The following is a 19791-nucleotide window of genomic DNA, read 5'->3' on the forward strand; positions in this document are numbered from 1 at the left end:
AACTTGTCTTCCCTTTGGTATGTCTCTATGAAGAGCACTTACAAATAGATTCTTATAGTCAATTATAAGCATCAAGTAAGGTATATTGGGGTGTCTCCCCTGCCCCCGTTCAGCCTCCATCACCTCTCTGGCAACGGCATCCTCATCTCTCCTTGGAAAACAGCACTGTATCAGTGTATGTGTTTCCCCCTTTCTCTCCCCACCATCAAGACAGGTTTTTCTGTTGTCCTGGAACTCTGTGTAGATCAGGCTGGCTTCAAACTGAGAGATCCAACTGCCTCTGCCTCCCAAGTGCTGGGATTAAAGGTGTGTGCCACCACTGACCGGTGAATATGAGTTTTGTGGAGCTGGCACACACCATGATTCAAGAGTGGGCATTTGATCCCGGGCATTCAGAATATCACACCTCCCTGGCCAGCTTGATGGCCCACAGATGCTCAAGCCTTGGACATGCAAAGCTGGTGAAAAGTGGTTCCATGGCTGTGATGCCACCTGAGGGAGAACCCTATCTGAAAACAAAACCCACAGGGAGGAAGCAGAGCTGAGGGATTCTTGACAAGGTTGACCCCCTGGATCCAGCCACACAGCTAAGTGTGCTCTAGAGTTTTCAGTTCCCTTCATCAGACTTCTCTGTTTACTTTGAGCTTTAGTTATCCTCCTTTTCGGGGGTGGGGTGTGGGGTGACATGGTCTTAACCATATACCCCAGATTAGCCTCAAACCCCCTAGCCTCAACCTTTCAGGAGCTGGAATAACAGGTGTGTACCACCAGATCCATCTCTCTGTTGCTTCTAACTCAAAGAATCTTGAGATACAATGATGGCGGTTGGTGTAAGTGATGCTGGCTCCGAGGCTGCCCACGGGGAAGATGAGCTGCATGAACTGGAGTCACACACCAGACCCCACAAGGAACAAGAGCAAGTTTTGCATGATCAGTACCTTCTTTGACAGACAGTGCCCCAGATTCTTCTGCTGGTCAGGGAGAGCCACTGGAGCCGCTTCTCATATATCTGCACAGCTTTCCCGAGCTGCTTCTGTAAAAGCATGGGCCACCATGAGTGACCATGCCAAGGGTGCTGACGAAAGCCTGGGAAAAAGCACTAAGGAGGAAAAGCACTCCAGACAGCTTCTGGAAATGCTGCATACAGGCAGGATAAACATTTTGTTAGGGAAGGTGCAAGTCCATCATACGACTAGGAAGGGAAGAGCCTTTAAGTATTTCCTTCAAATGTGGGACAAGACAGATAGCATCTCGAAAGTCCAGAGACTCTTGTTTGTGGCATACAAGTCCCTATCTAAAGAGGAGCCCATAGGAAGAACACACAGGGAATCTGGTCAATGGCTTGCTGTCTAAACCGCACAAAGTACCTTCCTGCTATCCATATTCGGACGGACTGGGCCCATTACTCACCTGGTACTCAAAGAGGACGGGTGGGTCCACATGGATATTCTTCATTGTTCCGTCATGCCATTCAAATTGTACCATTGCTTTCTGCACTCAGGCATTGGGCAGAATAGAGAACAGGTAAGCAGAGGCATGAATGGGAAATGCAGTTGAGTTGGGTACTGGGCTCTCCGGCTCCCATGCATGAGAGATAAACCAGTCCTGAGCACGTCTGAAGTCAGATTTCCTTACCCACCCACACATATGCCACTACTTGGTCTTGTCTGAAGCCTTTGGGATATCCTGAATGAGCCATGCCTAACAGCAAGCCAGATACCTTCTTGGGGGTGGGGGTGAGACTCCTCTGAATATCAAAGCCACTAACACACAGGTGGAGGATTGTGGAGCATGGAGAAGAATCAGAGATATTAAAACACACTGGCAGCTAGGTGTGGTGACACATGCCTTAAATTCCAGCACTCAGGAAGTAGAAGCAGGCAGGCAAATCAAGCTCCTGGCTAGTCAGGCTACACATTAAGACCCTGTCTCAAACACTCTCTCCTCTCTCTCTCTCTCTCTCTCTCTCTCTCTCTCTCTCTCTCTCTCTCTCACACACACACACACACACACACACACAGAGATTTCTTACACTTGAGAATCCAGACAGGCCTTATAGATACTCAATACCTACTTGTTATCCTGTTTGGTCACACTCCATTAAACCATCATCTTTATCTGTGGCTGCATTTAGGTTAGTCATCTATGTATTACCAGTGCTGTCCATTTCCCATGTCTCTCTTTTCCTTCCTTTCCATCTTTCTATACATTTTTCTAATCATTGTTCTGGTTTATCTCTTATCCCATTCTTCTACTCTGCCATTTTCCATCCTTTCTTGAATTTTTCTTTCATCTTTTTGTATTTTCTTTTTTTTTCTGTTAATCTATCTTCCCACTTTCCCCTTCCATCCTTTTTCCTGTTTCAATTTCCTTCCATTTCCACTTACATTCCTACTCATTCATTAACACTTCTATCTATCTATCTATCTATCTATCTATCTATCTATCTATCTATCTATCTATCTATCTATCCATCCATGCATCTATCCATCCATGCATCTATCCATCCATGCATCTATCCATCCATCCACCCAACCGACCACCCATCTACATTTCCACTTATTTATCAATTATTTCCATTTACCAATTCACCCACCCATCCATCTAATCATTCATCATTTTATATATTTATCCATCTAGTCATCTACTTTTCTATGAATCTTCATCAATTTTCCATCCATCCAAATACACGTCACTCTCTCCCTCCTTTCCAGCTTTTCTTTCATTCATCCATCACTCAACCATCCAGGGAACATTCATTGACTGCTTATACTAGACTTGAGGACAGACTCAGAGAAGAGAGCCTTTTAAAGGTTCATACTTTGTAGGGCTCTATATGAAGAAATGTGTTCTAGCAGCCACTGTATAAGTGTGTGCAAGGCAGTGAGGACAACAAAAAATCAAGTCTGTCCTATTTGAGTGGGGTAGAGGACAACATTGACGGAGGAGATGGCCATGGTATCAAGGACAACCTTCAGTACCTTCCTCAGGAACCCCACTCACCTCCTGGAGCTCACTAACAAGGACAGATTGGTCTGCCAGGGAGCCCAGGGAGCCTCCTGTTTCTACCTTCCCTGTCCTGGGATTAAAAGTATATGTGACTACCATGTCTGGCATTTTCAAACTCAGGTTTTTGTGTTTGCAAGCATTCTATAGACTAAGCTATCTTTTCAGCCTCCATTTTCAGATCTCTGAAAACCAGCGGTCATGGTAGATGCTTTTGGTTTGTTTATTTATACTTTGGTGCTGGTTACCGAGCTCAGGGCTTCGTGCATGTTGAAGATACTCCATCCTGAGATGCATCTCCAGCCTCATTACACTGGATTATATAAGCATTTTGAGTCCTGGGTGGAAAGCCTGAATCCCACAGACCTGCCCATTCATGCTTGTCTGGCTATGCCTATGGCTTCCGTTGTCTGACATAACAGGATAGGAAGCAGCAGCACAGGGAGCACCCTGCAGGGCCCTGGAGAGAAACTTGACATTGAACTACCTCGTGGATAGTAGCTGCTACTGTTTTCTGGAGAATAGGCACAAATTCTTCCACAGGATTGAAGGCGTTGGGTGCCAGAACCTGATAAAGGTTTAACTTCTTGGCTGAAAAAAAAAATGTTAGTTTTGAGGTATTGTCTGGGAAGCCTTGAAGGTTCCCAGCCTGGCCAGCCAGCTGGGTCCTGCCCTTTCTGGGGATGTATTACCTTTTAGACCATTGATCTTCAGCCATTCTGCAGAAGTCTTGTCCAAGTCTGGGAACTTGATTGTGAGAGGAGCTTCATGCTTTGGAGGTTTAGGCAAGAGACTGGTGAACGGCCCTTTGGTGAGCTCTAGAGAGATCTACATGCAATTTAAAAACTCCCGTCACACGAGCACACTTTAGAGCTAGTGAGCTCTTCCCCATTCACCGGCTGCCTGTGTGGTGCTTCAGCAGGTGGGTTGAAGGCAAGTCTGCTGTCCTCTCCCAGCATCCGTACCCCCAGCGCTGAGGCTTTTCTGAATTTCCCGGGGACAGGAAAAGGTCTCCAGAAACCTGCACCTTTCCCCTTTGTCTACCTTTCCCCTATGCCTAGGACCCAAGATGACAAGTCTGTCCATGGGCTTAGATCATGAGGCTTCTGAAAACTTAAGTGACCAGTCCCCCAAGTCACCAAGGGAGCCTTGACCTGGCCCTGCCTCCTGTTATGCACAGTTTTAAAGTGAAAAACTAAGGCCCCAAGAGGTTAATTCATACAGCTAGTGTGTCAGTCACAGAAAGGCAATCCCAGACATTCATAATCGAGTGCCACCTACTTCGTTGATCATGCAGGACAGCTCTTCACATGGGCTGCTGTGACACAGGGCTTGCACCTGTCTGAGGAGGCCTTGAGCCTTGCGGGTCTCTGCCAGGAGCTCATCCACGTCCCTACTGGTATAGAGCTGGGGGTGATGGAGACAATGAGTGATTCAGAAATCACGGGGATGTCAGTAGTTGCCAGGGTAAGAGAAGGCAAGCAGCCAAGTCAGTTCCCACAGCGGAGTGACTGTCTGTCTTTTTAAAACTGGGGTAATAATAAACCAAGGTCCATACTCGAGACAGGGCCCCCCAATGCATGCTGTCCTGTGTATACTGACCTGCGGAATTCTAAACCACTGGAAGATTGTCTAACTTTAAAAAGGAACATTTTAAGCCAGGTGTGGTGTACACTTTTAATTCCAGCCCTTGGGAGGGAGCAGGAGGGAGATTCTCTATGAATTCGAGGCTAGCCTGGTCTACATAGTAAGTTCTAGGACAGCCAGGGCTTGTGTAGAAAGACCACTGCCCCACAAACACACAAAAGGAACATTTTACATCCTCTGGGATAGCCAAGATGACATCAATAGCAATTTTAAAAATGGATATGGCAAGATGGTTCAGTCAGGAAAGTTACATGCTCTGCAAGCCTGAGTTTGATCCCTGGAATCCACATTAAGGTGAAAGAGTTAACTCTATTCCGTTGTCTTTGGACCCTCACAAACATGCCTTGGTATATGAGTCCCCCCCCCCAACACGTGTGTGCACATATACACACGCCTAATAATTTTAAAATAACAAATATTACTGGGGAAGGGGTAGTTAGAACACTTGTCTACTGTTGATCAGAATGGAGGATATTATAGTTGCTATGGCAACAGTTAATAGGTTTCTCAAAAAACCAAACATAGACTCCAAAGGTATTAGTGGCCACCCATACTTTTAGCACTTGGGAGGCAGAGGCAAGGAGATTGCTAAGTACAAGGCTAGCCTGGGCTACATAGTAATACTACATTTCAGAACCCCACAGAGAACTGAGTCTGGTGCTACACACCTGCAATCCTAGAATTCAGGAGTCAGAAACAGGAAGATTGCTATGAGTTTGAGGTTAGCCTGGGCTATAGTGTGAGAGTAAGCCTTTTATTTATATTTATTTATTTATTTATTTATTTATTTATTTATTTATTTATTTTGGTTTTTCGAGACAGGGTTTCTCTGTGTAGCCCTGGCTGTCCTGGAAATCACTCTGTAGACCAGGCTAGCCTCGAACTCAGAAATCTGCCTGCCTCTGCCTCCCAAGTGCTGGGACTAAAGGCGTGCGTCACCACTACCCGGCGTCTTTTAAATTTTTATTTTATTTTATGTATATAGCATTTTGCCTGCATGTATGTTTGTGCACCATGTGAGTGCCTGGTGTTTTTGAAGGTCAGAATAGACATTAGATCTTTTGGAGCTGGAGTTATAGACAGTGATAAGCCACTTGAGGGTGCTGGACATTGAACCAAGCCCTCTGGAAAGGCAGCCAGTGCTCTTAACCACTGAGACATATCTTTAGCTCCAGATTTTGTCTTTAAGACAAACACAAGAAAAACTTCAACCAAAACAAACAAACACACACAAAAAACCACATTGCACATTACCAACAGCAAAAAATCAAAGCTGGAATTACCACAGGACCCAGAGGGTCTACTTTAGCTCTGCACTAGATTACCAAACACAGAGACTTGTGTCCTGTACTGCTTCATAGCAGCAGCATTCACTACATAACCAAAAAGTGGGAAACCCAAGGTTCGTCAACAGATGAAGGGATAAGCACAATTGATCATTCAGACAACAGAATGGCTCTCATCCATAAAAGTGAAGTATTGCAGTGGCCACAACGTTTAATGCTAAGTGAGAGAGGAGGGAACAGACATGCGTGCTTCCACTTAGGTGAAATGCTCAGAACAGGCAACTCCACAGATGAGCTGCCTGTGGAGCCTATGACTTAATCTTATCCCTGTTCTTCCCACACTGTCAGGGTCCTATGATTTTACAGGTTCAAGTCACTGAACGTGAAAGGCAAGGATGTTATCAGTAGGGAAAGCAAGCTCATGGCATAGTCTGCGCCGGGCAGATCCCCAAGGAACAGCCCTGAAGCAGGGAGTGTGTCCAGCAGGTCTTCGGAAGGCTTACCTCTGATTCTGGGCTGTAGCAGTGGTAGTAGCCCCCAAGGGCATCTGTGAGGTTCTTCAGAACAGCCTGGGGGATGGTGACAGTCAGTCATGGTGGCAAACCCATACAGCTGTTTTAACAAATCTTTCCTTGGTTGAGTCTTCAGACCCTCCCACACTTCCTGTTTACCCATGGGAAAGAAGGTGCAATTGTGAGAGGTGTGTTCTAGTCCACAGCTTGGGGGCCAATTCAGACACTCACAGAAGGCACGTGATCATCACATTTGTAGGTGGTTACATGAATGAAGAGACTCCGTCCCAGAGTGGACTGCTGGATGAAATCAGACAGGAATTCAGAAGGCTGATCTGGACTGGGGAGCAGACAGAAGAGAAGGTGTGGTTATTCCCACTGAAACTGTGCTGTAAACATCCCAGATTGAAATGATATTTTCCAGGGAAAAATATGTGTGTGTGGTGTGTATGTGTGTGTGTGTGTGTGTGTGCGCGCGCGCGCGCGCATGCACATGTTCATATATGTGATTGTACACTCATATATGTGTGCATGTGGAGGCCATGTCTTGTGCCTTCCAACACCACTCTTTACATTCTTTTCTGAGATAGGTCTCTCCCTAAGCACCAGTTGTTGCTGTCTCTGCCTTCCCAATGCTAAGATTACAGGTATGCAATGATTCTGTTTTTCATTTTTGTTTTTCCGTGAGTTCAGCGGAAACGGTCCTCCAGCCTGCAAGCACTTCACGGAGCTACCTTCCCAGCCCCTTTACTCATTCTTAACTGATCACCTGTGTCCCAAGTCACCCGAGTAAGATGCAGGGCTGGGTGGACAGCAGCCCTAGCCAGCCAGCCCTGGCTCCCCTGCCTAAATGTCCCTGGGTGGCCTATGGACGTAATTATTCTTCCAAGTATGTGTGACGCATCATGCTTGGTGAAATTTTCTTTTTCTTGGACACTGCTTGAGTCATCAGCCATGTGCTTAGTAAGAAGGGAGACCTACCAGCTTCTCAATACGATCACCAGAGAATCCAGTTCCTTGTGAGCAAAGACTTTCTTCAAGGCTTGGAGCAGATTGCTGCTTCCCTCGGGCTGTAGTGTCTTTACCCAGAGCTTGAGTTTCTGGAGGCTGGAAGGAAACACAGCAAACTAACTACAGCCACCTGCGGCTTAACAACCCGGTTCTTCAAGGTTCTCTTGGACCTGGCAATAGCCTTTGAGGCTCCATGCGTGAACAGGATGCTCAAACTGTGGACTTGCCATTGGGTGGCATCACTGAATGTAACTGGACAAACCTAGATGGCTCGGCCTTCCACATACCTGGGCCATGGGGTATATCTGCGGTACAGCCTATTGCGTCTAGGACTGTGATGCACAGAACGGCAGGAGGGAAAGCAACCATGAGGGAAAGTAAGGCCTTGAAGGAGATGAGGTGAGTGTGAGACGGGGCTGCAGTGGTGTCACACCCCGTACTATTTTACAGCAAGCCTTTGTCATAAATAGAAAGGGAGCTCTCTAAAATGTTAGTTAAAAGTGTAGGCTGGGGGTGTAGGGTAGTTAGGAGAGGTGTTACCCAGCATGCATGAGGCCCTGGGTAACATCCCTAGGATCAGGGGGAATAAGCATGGTTACAGTAGATAGACCAACTAGGAAGATGGCCGATTACTCTTATTATCAAGTATCACACACTGAACTGCACTGTTCGGTTTCTATATGGCTGGCAGCACAGCAGCTCTGACAAGATAGGAAATGTTCAGCTCTGTTATCTTTGGTTATTTTTATTTTAGGCATATCATCATCATCATCATCATCATCATCATCATTCTCTCTCTCTCTCCTTCTTCCTCCCTCCCTCCCTCTCTCCATCCATTTATCCATCTATCTATCCATCCATCCATTCATCCATCCATCAATCCATCCATCCATTATCCTTCCTTCCTTTCTTCATTCCTTCTATCCCTGGTTAGTCTTGAACTCTCTATGTAGACCAGGTTGGCCTCAACCTCACAGAGATCTGCCTGCTTCTGCCTCTTGAATGCTGCAATTAAAGGCCAGCACCACCACACCCAGTTCCATTATAATTTTATGGGACCATATCAGATATGATGTTTACCAAATGTCCTTCCATGATATGTGATTGAGTCTTTAGGACTTTTACAAGGCGCTGGGCCCAGACAAATGTTAGCACACTTAAGTCTAACCATAACTCTTGAGGTGGATACATTTATTTACATTTTAGAGATGAGACTCAGACTTGGAGTTAGAACGTGCCTAACCCGGCATGCACACAGAGAACTGATTAGATTGGGATTTTATACCAACCCCGGCCCTGGAGCTTGAGTCCTTAACAGCTCTGCTACTTGAGCACCAGGAGCTGAGGCTTACCCATCGCTCTTCTGGGAGCCAGATGTTGACATAAACATAGAGTTGATCTCTGGACTCTCCAAAGGCTCTAAACCACATGTCCTTTACCCTCCATTTACTCTCAATTTCTATTTTGAGACAAGGGTCTAAGTAAGTTGCCCAGGCTAGCAACTCTAGCTCAGGCTGACTTTAAACATGTAATCCTTCTGCCTCAGCTGGGGATCAGCTGGGGATACAGACATGCACCACTAGGCCCACTTGTCTTGTTTCTGCCTAAGTCAGATGGAACACAGATGTGTGTGTGTAGCCCATCTGTGGAAACAGACATAAAATATCATTGGGCAGTAAGAGTAGAAGTGGCATTATAAGGGACATTCTTGCACTGTTATTTATCCATTCAGATTGTTTGGTTTATTTAAAACATGCCTGTATTTTTTTTTATAGTAATAAAGCTATCATTTCTAGTTTGCCGCATAAAAGTGATGTTTGGGGCTGGGGGTGCAGCTCAGTAGCAGAGCACTCGGCCAGCATGTTCAAGGTCTGGTTCCATCTCCAGATCATCAAAAATAAAAATAGGAAATAATAAAGGAAAAAGCAGTGAGCTGTCCTATGGTGGTCTTATCCTTTATTTTGGAAGAGCTTGTGGAGGAGAGCTGGTTCCATCTTTCTAACTGTCGCTGACACATTGTTGTGTGCTCTCCCATCTATGTGGTGTGGGGATTTGCATCTTAACTTCAGTGAAGTGTTAGAGACAGAACTCAATGGGTAGTGTTTGCGCAGCATGCATAAAGCCATGGTTTTCATCCTTAGCATCTCATAAACCAGGTGTGCGCCTGTGACCCCGGCATTCAGGAGGTAGAAGCAGGAAGGCCAGACATTCAAGGCCATTCTCAACTGCATAGCAAGCTTGAGGCCAGCCTGGGCTACACTAGACTCTAATTCTCTCTCTCTCTTCTCTCTCTCTCTCTCTCTCTCTCTCTCTCACACACACACACACACACAAACACACACACACACACACACACACACACACACACACACAAACATTCCAGTGAACCCGAACAAGTGTATATCCTGGTGGAGTCCTGGCAGCTACTCACGTGGAAGTGCTGACTTCCACAGGGGTCGGCCAGAGGAGGCGGGTGGTGACACCGAAGGACAGGACATACAGCTTTTCCTTGTGGCTCAGCTGCTCATCAATGAGACTCTGTGGATAAAAGGATAGGAATGGCTCAGAGAGCCAGCGCTCTGTGGAACCTAGCTACTCCCTCTAGTATAAGCTGCCCTCCCTCGTGGTGGAGTTGAGTTGGAGACTGCTGCCCCCCATGGAGCCTCTTAAAGCTCTGCCTGACCTTCATAAAATACAAGCTGTAGCTAATGTGGTTGGTGCCTATCCCAGACAATAAACATTCCCACAGAGAAGCACCTTCCACATTACCTCTCTCTCTCTTCTCTCCTCTCTCTCTCTCCTCTCTCTCTCTCTCTCTCTCTCTCTCTCTCTCTCTCTCTCTCTCTCTCTCTCTCTCTCTCTCTCTCTCTCTCTCTGCTAGCTGTAGCTCTAGAGGGCTTTGCAGAAAGTCCTCTTAACCTGCCAGTGGTGTATGGTGGCCATATTGTCTCCTTTGCTTTATGGAGGCGCTACCAGGGCCACATAGCCTGGAACGGGTGGATGTAGCTGAGATTTGACTCCACTTTCTGTTTTGGAAAAGTCAAAGCAACCAGAATAAGTTTCCCCATCTGAAAAAGGCCAGGAGTCCAGGGCTGTGCTAGACCATGGTCCCCTCAGCCCCACAGCCTCCAGTCCCTCCTGTCTTGAGGGAATCTGGGCTTTTGCAGGGGTTGCGGGTGTCTGACTGGGAGGATTTCGCTGTGGGAATACTAGAAGTTCACACTGCAAGTGAAAATGAGTCTGTGGTGAACTTTTACAGAATTTGACACAGATCTTCCCAGAAAGGTGCTAATTGAGTGAGAACTGTTCTTTGTGAATGGCCCTGTTTTGCATTTGCTGTAAACAAAGCGTTTGTCCTGCAGGTCAGGAGGCTGGGGAAGTGGGAGGCTGGAAAGGTACGCTTCATGCTAGAGACTTACTGCGAGGTCATTTTGGAATTCCTCTGGCTGAGGGCCACCGCTGACCTGTGAGGAATCTATGAGGAGGCCCACTCTTGATCCCTTGATGAGGCCAAATGCCTAAAACCAGAGAGGAAATGTGCAAACAAACAGCCCAGCTCCCCACTTCTAAGGCAGAGGTGTGAGCAACCCCTCTCTTCACAACTGAAAGAGACAAGGCGGGAGCCCCATTCTACAAGAGAAAAGGCCTGTGTTGAGGCCCTGCCCTACGGGGCTCCTGTCAGTACTCCTGCGTTTGTCTGTGCACTCTCTCTTACCTTACAAGCAGGTTAGATTATTGCCTATCTCACAAGACTTAAGTTCTCCTTCCTATACTGTTCTCTGTGTCCAATTAGAGCTACTCGTCCCTCCCCGCGTCTGAGACTCAAGTTCAGTTCTCAGCTCCCTCTTCTTATGAAGCCACACTTGTGAAGGGGATTAGTGATCCCCATCTTCACAGAACCTAAGATCAAATCTACATACTCAGCTTCCTTGAACTCCAAGTAGCTGACAGTACAGTTGGGCCATGACAGTCTGTCAGTCTGTCAGCACATGGCATGTGGGCCTTGTTAGGCAGACCCTCTTCTTAATTTTAAATTGTAAATAACCACTGCAGCATCCTAGGAAACTGCTACCGACCATCACCTGAGGGCTCATTAGAGATGCAGACTTTCACCCAGTCACGGTGGGTCAGGCCTCCAATTCAGTATTTGAGAGGCTGAGGCAGGAAGGTTTTTGTGAGCTTAAGGCCAGCCTGGGCTACAGAGTGAGACTCTGTCTTCCTCGAGAGGCAGACTATGGGGTCCTGCCCTAAAGACTTCCTACAAAAGTGTTCTCCTAAAGGCTCACGTGTTTAAGCTTGGTTCCCAGGTGACTGATCCCGTCACCATGAGAGGGCGGCCCTAATCTAAGATTGACATAACGTCGGGTTACTGTTGGGAGGTGGTGGAAAGTTTTGAAGGAGGAGACCTACTTAAAGGAACATGGGCACTGGGCATTCGTGTCCTCGGGGTTTATATTTTGTCCTGTGCCCCTTCGCCTCTCCTTTTTCTTTTTTCTCTTCTTCCTCCTTTCCCCTCCGCCTCAGCTGACATGATCTTTGCTCTTTTATAATTCCCCACCATGGTGGTCTGCCTCATCACAGCTTACAAGCAACACACTTAAAAGCTAATGATGGAGCCGGGCGTGGTGACGCACACCTGTAATCCCAGTACTTGGGAGGCAGAGGCAGGTGGATTTCTGAGTTCAAGGCTAGCCTGGTCTACAGAGTGAGCTCCAGGACAGCCAGGGCTATACAGACAAACCCTGACTCAAAAAAAAAAAAAAAAAAAAAAAAAAAAAAAAAAAAAAAAAAGCTAATGATGGACTGAGACCTTTGAACCCAAAAGCTAAAGTCAATCTTCCACCCTTCCTCTCCAAGTACTTCCGTCACAGTGATAAAATACTAACCCTGATTTTTAAGTTGGTGGGCTGGCTGACTTTTATGTCAATTTGACACAAGCTAGAGTCTCCGAGATGAGGGAACCTCAGCTGAGAAAATGCCTCCATATGAGCCTGAAGTGCATTTTTAAAACAAGTGATTGATGTGGAAGAACCCGGCTCATTGTGAGTACTGCCACCCCTGGGATGCGATCTTGGGTGCTATAAATAAGCAGGCAGGGCATCCACGAGGAACAAGCCAGGAAGCAGCACTCCTTCATGGTCTCTGCATCAACGTCTGCATCCCAGTTCCTGCCCTGACTTCCTTCTATGATGGATTGTGATGTGGAAAGTTTAAGTCACAGCAACCATTCACTCTCAGCTTGATGATCTATATCTGGGCTCACCTGCTTTGGCATGGTGGATGTTTGAGGTTGGGTGGTTCTCTGTTGTGGGAAGCTGACTTGAACATTTCAGGGTGTTTAACAGCACCCTTGGATATTTCTAAACTAGATGCCAATAGCAGCTGTGACAACCAAGAATGTCCTCAGGCCTTTCCTAATGGCCCCTGTGACAGCAGAGTCACCATTAAATACACATCAGTTGGAAGCCACTGTCCCATCCTCATTCCATAAGGTACTTATTTATCTATTTATTATAACGCTGAGGGCTGAAACCAGAACGTTGTGCTTGCAAGGCAAGCACTCTACCCCTGAGCTAAATCCCCAACCCCTGAACTCCTGAGTCTCATGTTTCTTGTCTAAATGCCTTTAGCTACCTAGGGCTGTCACCTAGGGGAATCTTTGGAACTTCAGCCTTGTGCCATTGACCTCTGCTCTCCACCCATCTGGATGTTTGGTGAGACTCTCTTACTTTTTACATCCCAGTCAAGGCCTCCTGGTTTCCCCCAAACCTGTTCCTCCCTCAGCCTTTCACATTTCAGTAAAATGGCTTTCAGCACTGGCCTGGGCACCCTGGATCCATCCTGTCCAAGCCATCCACAAATTCCTGCCTGCCCATCTATGCCCGTACTTAAGTCTAAGCCACCATGGTTGTCACCTGGCCTGTCTTGTGTGTCCTCCTGTGCACTCAACTCACCTAGAGAGCAGCCAGGCTGGTCCTTTGAAATGCGTTAGAACCATTGGTGCTGTTTAAAAGCCTTCCCTTTGGCTTTCCCTCATCTGAACCTTTCTGACCAGCCTCATACCCATTCTCCACACTGCTTTCTTCATCCTGACACACTGCCCTGATTGTTGCTTCTGGAGCATGCCACAGGTCTCGGGACCTTTGGACTTGCTGGTTTTCTGCCTGGGAGTCTCCACTTTCTGCCTCACTGGCTCACTGGTCATCTGTTCCAGTGTCCCTTCTTCAGAGTAGTTGTTGTGTTTTATAAAAGGATAAAGAGAGAAGGAATATGTTTGGTGGATGTGCAGTCAGGTGTGGGGGAAGGGGGTCCCTCTGCAGGTCCATGCTGAGGCATCCAGTCTCCCTGAGGGACCAGCCACATGATGGTAGAGTATAGAATAGAGTTTATTCAGGGCATGGGGAGGGGAGTTGAGGGAAGGGGTGGGGAGAGGAGATGGGGGAGGTGAGTGGGGAAAGAGGGTAAGGAGCAGGAGTGAGAGAGAGAGAGAGAGAGAGAGAAAGAGAGAGAAAGAGAAAGAGAAAGAGAAAGAGAAAGAGAGAGAGAGAGAGAGAGAGAGAGAGAGAGAGAGAGGAGACAGGGGCAAGCAGCCCCTTTTATAAAGAGTCAGGCACACCTGGCTGTTGCCAGGTAACTGTGGGGCGGAGCCTAGACAAATTGCAGTAGTTCCCCTGACCTCTGCAGAGTATCCTCCCTCTGACACACTCAGTGCTTCCTACTAGTTCATTTTTCTGTACAGAACTATTACAAACTGGTCTTGAGGACGAGCTGTCAGCTTACTTCTTCCCTGTCCTCCTCCACGGAGGAGCCCCAGGAAGGCCCAGCCTCCTGTTCATACCCTTTATTCTGTAACAGTGCCTGATATTTATCCCATAAATATTCATGACTCAAATGAAGGTGTAGTCTCCCCAGGGCATTGCCAACTCTCCAGGAATCAGAAGTTAAAAATCAGAGCTCCACTCTTGCCTTTGAAACACAGAGGGAGCAGATTGGAAGGATGGGGTTGGGGAGATAGCTTCCTATTGAGAGCACTGGCTGCTCTTCCAGAAGACCTGGGCTTCATTTCCAGCACCCACATGGTGGCTTACAAAACTGTCTGCAATTCCAGTTCCAGGGAACCTGATGTCCTCTTTTAGCCTCCATGGGACCAGGCACACCAGTGGTACATAGATATGCTTACAGACAAAACATCCATATACAGAAAATAATAATTTAAAAAAATCTATAAAAAGAGAGGCTGGAGGAAACGGCTCAGTGGCTAAGAGTGCTTCCTGTTCTTCCAAAGGACTGGTGTTTAGCTCTCAGCATCCACACCACAATTACCTGTGCTCTGTGCTCCAGGAGAGTCAGTGCCCTCTGTTCTCTGAGGGCATCTACTGTGCATGTGCGTGTAGTGTACACAATACACCATCAGAAATTATCAAAATTGTAGCATTTGTTCACAGAGACTGGGCCACCAGACAGGGACTGTGCAGGGCTGGACCTAGGCCCTTGACACAGTGTGGGAGTATGGGTAGGGACCACGGTGTGCAGTCCCTTTGATTGCAGTGGTCTAGATGGTGATGTGGACTTTGTGTCATCAGTGACCGTCTTTCCAAGCCTGGGAGGATGGTCCCCTAAATTAAACTAGGCCAAAAGAACAATTTTATTTTTTTAGATTTCAGAGGCAGAATCTAACTATGTAGCCCAGGGTAGCCCTTGGTTTCTCAATTGGCTTTAAAAAAAAAAAAAAAAGAGCTAGGTGGTGCACACCTTTAATCCCAGCACTTGGAAGACAAAGGGAGGTGGAGTTCTTGAGTTCAAGGCCAGCCTGGTCTACAGAGTTCCAGGACAGCCAGGGCTACACAGAGAAACTGTCTAGAACTCTGTCTTGAAAACAAAAAAACTAAAAATCACATTGTGTGTGTGTGATGGGTTGGGGGAGAGAGAGAGAGAGAGAGAGAGAGAGAGAGAGAGAGATATTGAGGTTGGAAGACAACTTTTTCCAGGGTTGGTTCTTCCACCCCATAGTCCGGCCATCACACTAGGTTGCTAGGTGTGGCTGACTGCCTTCACCTGTGAGCTGTCTCTAATTCTCACTGTCCTCGCCTTGCCCCAGTGTTGGGATTACAGGTCTGTGCCACCATGTCTGGCCGGTTTTTTTTTTTTTTTTAATTTTAAGGTCTTGGGACCTCAGCAACAAGAGCACAGCTCTGTCTGTGGGTCTCATGTTTGTGGGTTAAGAAGGTTGTGTTTTAGTGGATGCCGACTTGAGTTGGCGAACAGTCATCTGCAGTGGAAAGGGCTTGAGGAGGCAGCGGAGCTGCAGGAGGGAAGACTTGCCAGGTCATTACCTTCTTGCTGTTCTCCGAGAGCCACCGCAGCCTCTGCTGATAGCGTTCAATAGTGCTGTTGGGACACCAGAAAGACTTGTCACCATCAGACAGTGCCATCACCAAGCGCTGTCACACGCTGAGGAAGGTTCATCACCAATGCCACTCACACAGGGGAAGGCTCATCAACTGAGCACCATCACTTACACACATGGAAAGGTGGTGGGATTTCAGTTATCTAAATTTTTAATTAAAAACTTTCTCTTTTACTTTTTTTTTTTTTTTTTTTTTTTGAGACAGAATTCCACTGGATAGCCCTAACTGGCCTATAACTTGCTATGTTGATCAGGCTGGCCCCTTCCGGTACCTCCCTTGCTGGGTTTTTAAAGGTGTGGCCTTTTCTACATCTTTTGAGGGAAAATCTCACTCTGTAACTGAGGTTGGTCTCAGATTCTCTATTTTACTGTTTTTTAACTTAAAAATTACTTTGTGTGTGTTTATATGTGTGTTGGGGGATGGTGGAGGAGATAGAAGAGAGAGTCTGTGTGCATGTGTGTGCACATACGTGCATGCATGTGTTTGGATGCAAATGTGTTAATAGGAGAAGCCAGTTTATCATCACCTTCTGGAGTTCAGGAATTCAACCCAGGTCCTCAGGCCTGTGGGCCAGCCTGTAACCACGGGGCTATCTCACCAGCCCAGCCTCCCTATTCTGGGACCTACACCATCTTTTTGCCTCAGCCTCCCTACTCTGGAACTAGAGACAGGAGCTACCTGGCTGGCTGAATTTTTTTAAATTTTTAAGGCCTTGTGGAGAATATAAAGCAAATGTAACAAAGACAGAGCTAAGGTGTGTGTTTGCCAGGACACCAGGCCAAGAAGCAGGGCCTGTGTGGGGACCAGGGCTTGGCTGCAGTTTTCCTGTGAAGCAAGGCAGGGTGCTGATGACCTTGCATGAGCTGCTGGGATGCAGACAGTGCTCTCATGAGGAAAGGGGGGCTCCCTTGCTCTCACTGGGATCTGAGCCCTTTTTAAATTTTTATTTATTTTTCGCATTTGAGCATTTTGCCTGGATGTATCCAGTCCATGTGAACGTCTGGTGCCTGTGGAAGTTGGAAGTGGAAGGATGGTGTCAGATTTCCTGGAACTGGAGTTATGAGATTGCTGGGAATCAAACTCAGGTCCTCTGCAAGAGCAGCCAGTGCTCTTAGCCACTGAGCCACCTCTCTAGTCCCTCAGATAATATGAATCTTTACAGAAGAAACTGTTCCAAGTCTCCTGGCGACTGACCACAGCAGCTGTTCTTGGATTGATTTAACAAAAACATCAGTTTCTAAAAAGTAGCCAAGAGAAATGTGTTGACCGCTGGAGCCTGTAGCAAAGCAAGCACTCCTGGGACGGGGTGGATACCAGCAGGTGACAGGTGCTCACAGGGCGTTCTCAGTCCCTGGATCTTAACTGAGGTGCCTCACTGAGAGCAGCTGGGAGAGAGGACTGTGGAAGCCAGAGGTCGGTGGATCTAAGTTCATGAGGTGGGGGTAGCAGGTGGAGCCATGCTGGAGACGTGAGTTCAAATACAGAGCTAAGACACTGAGCCTCACACTTGTGTTTGAGACCTTGCTTTGCCTATTATGGCCTGTGAGACCTTTGGTCGGTGTAGGATTCTCTCTGAGCATGGAGTTTCATAATCTTCCATGTAAAGATGACCACAGCACCCTGTCCAAGTCAATTTGCCAAATGACTAATTAGTTAAGCAATTTGACTATTCTATAAAGATGTTGGATTGACACCTTTCTTTGGCAGAATAGTGACTGGTACATTACCCAGGCTCCAGGGTGTGGCCCACACTCATGAACACATAGATAGAACTTCCTGGACTTAGTGATGTATCAAAAGGAAAAGAAGGAGGAGCTAACAATAACTACGACATGAGGTTGGCAGGTGGTGTTTGGGAGAAGGGTCTGGGAGAAAATGAAGGGTAGATATGACCATATTTAATTGCAAACATGTATTAAACTCTTAAAGAACAAATAAAAACAAAATGTTAAATTTATAATTCAAAACAGCAGAGCCATATGTTATTGAACTCTACATGTGTGTGGGAACACATACTGTAATCCAAAAACTCAGAAAGCTGAGGCAGGAGAATCTCAAGTTTAAGGCCATTCTGAGCTGCACAGACCCTGTCACAAACAAACAAACAAACTTAGAACTAACTAAATATCAAGTAATTATTTAGAACATTCTGACCCTAAGAGCTTTCTATAAAATTTATAGTTAAAGCATTTTGATATATCCCACTAATCCGTCACTGTATGGACGATAGTTGAGCAATCACCTTTTGGTTAACTGGTTTGACTTTTGGAAATTAGTTGGAGAACAATACAATGTTTTGGACAGTTGTTAAGGATGAAATACGATCTTGTATGCAGCCCTTACAGAGTTTTTGGCCCATTAATAAATGTTATTACCATCATCACCTTTTGAGAAACCTTAGGCAATAGTAATTATAGCTCACACATTACTACAGCTGGGATAGAATCTTAAAGACCATCCTGTCTACTGATTATTGGAATATGTTTGTGAGTGAGTGAGTGAGTGAGTGTGTGTGTGTGTGTATGTGTGTTTTCTGAGTGTGTGCACAGGATCCAGGTTCAATTCCCAGCACCCACAAGGTAACTTACAATCATCTGTAACTCCAGTTCCAGAGGATCCAACACCCTCTTCTGGACTTTGTGAATACAAGGCATACATGTGTACACTATCATACATACCGGCAAGACACTCATACACATAAGATAAAAATAATTGGTTTGGAAGTTGGGCACATGCCTAACACACATGTGCAAGGGTAGGAGCCCCACCAGCCTGACAAAGTTCTCAGTCATTACCAGCAAACGAAGCTGGGAAGTCTGAGACATTCATTGGAGGGCACCAAGGGTTTGTAAGGCTGGGAGATACTAGTGTAGTTCAACGTTTTCATTTGAGAAAAGGGCAAACTAGAGGTAGATGAGACAAGCTAAAGGTCCACTGGAATTGCTGATTGGTACCAGTCGTGTGCAGGCTATGAAATGAGACGTAGGCCTCAAATTCTGGGATCCTGCAGGGTCCTGGGAAACTTACTCAGAAAGCCTTGATTTGAAGTGGAGGATGGTCTGGGTGGTGAAATGCACTCTGGGCGCAGCATTGTTATGATCCTCCCTAAAAGAGTAAAGCTTTATTTGGGGTTTCTCAGGCTCAGGGCTGGGTGTGCCATCACAACCTTGGAGAGCTTGGGAGGAAGGGTGGAAGAACGTCAGACTTACAGCTCAACTGTGCCCTGGCTTATCAGGTCAGCCAAGGTGAGTTTCTCAAACTTTAAACTGTGCATTGCAAGCCAGTCTTCGGAGTCTTCCAGAGCTGATGTCTGGGTCTCACTTCCCTGCAGCTGCTACAAGGCAGAAACCAGAGTCAGACAGGAAACAGTGGAAAGGCACAGATGAAGTTGCTCTTGGTTCCTGTCACCAGATAGCCAAAGGGTTGTGAACTCTGAGAGACCCAATTCCAAGGTATTCTAAAAGTTTTCCTTGCTAACTGGGCACAGTGGTTTACACCAGTAATCCCAGCACTTGGGAGGCTAATCAAAGCCAGCCTCAGCTACAGAGCAAAGGCCCTGTCTCAAAACACCAACACTAACTAGGTGTGGTAGCACATGCCTTTAGTCCCAGCTTTCAGGAGGCAGAGACAGGCTGATCTGCATAAGTTCAAGGCCAGCCTGTACAACCAAAGCTACAGAGAGAAACCCTGTCTTGAAAAACCAACCCAAATCCAAACCAAAACAACAAAACACCCTCACCAATACCAACATCACAATAGCAGTAACAAAGCTAATCCCCTTGCTGAGAATACTGAACATGAATATAAGGTTGGTTGCCCTGGTAATACCACCTTTATTTATTTTATTTTATTTTATTTTTGGTGGGTTTTTTTTTTTTTTTTTTTTTTTGAGACAGGGTTTCTCTGTATAGCCCTGGCTGT

At 46.5% G+C, this 19791-nt stretch overlaps 1 protein-coding gene across 1 annotated transcript in view; it reads right to left on the reverse strand.

Moving 5' to 3' along the window:
- Positions 1–19791, reverse strand: part of Vwa3a (von Willebrand factor A domain containing 3A) — a 49549-nt gene that overhangs the window by 24866 nt on the left and 4892 nt on the right. Inside the window, exons 2-14 of the mRNA XM_052174912.1 lie at positions 19080–19204; positions 18898–18975; positions 15796–15850; positions 10882–10980; positions 9894–10000; positions 7433–7558; positions 6683–6791; positions 6443–6508; positions 4288–4413; positions 3699–3834; positions 3494–3597; positions 1411–1491; positions 939–1033 (exon numbers count right to left, since the gene is read on the reverse strand). Coding sequence (XP_052030872.1) covers positions 939–1033; positions 1411–1491; positions 3494–3597; positions 3699–3834; positions 4288–4413; positions 6443–6508; positions 6683–6791; positions 7433–7558; positions 9894–10000; positions 10882–10980; positions 15796–15850; positions 18898–18975; positions 19080–19204 — 1307 coding nt within the window. The remainder of the gene's footprint in view (positions 1–938; positions 1034–1410; positions 1492–3493; positions 3598–3698; positions 3835–4287; positions 4414–6442; positions 6509–6682; positions 6792–7432; positions 7559–9893; positions 10001–10881; positions 10981–15795; positions 15851–18897; positions 18976–19079; positions 19205–19791) is intronic.

This window comes from Apodemus sylvaticus, chromosome 1 (assembly GCF_947179515.1).
Source record: "Apodemus sylvaticus chromosome 1, mApoSyl1.1, whole genome shotgun sequence".
In the NCBI taxonomy this organism is placed as follows: Eukaryota; Metazoa; Chordata; class Mammalia; order Rodentia; family Muridae; genus Apodemus; species Apodemus sylvaticus.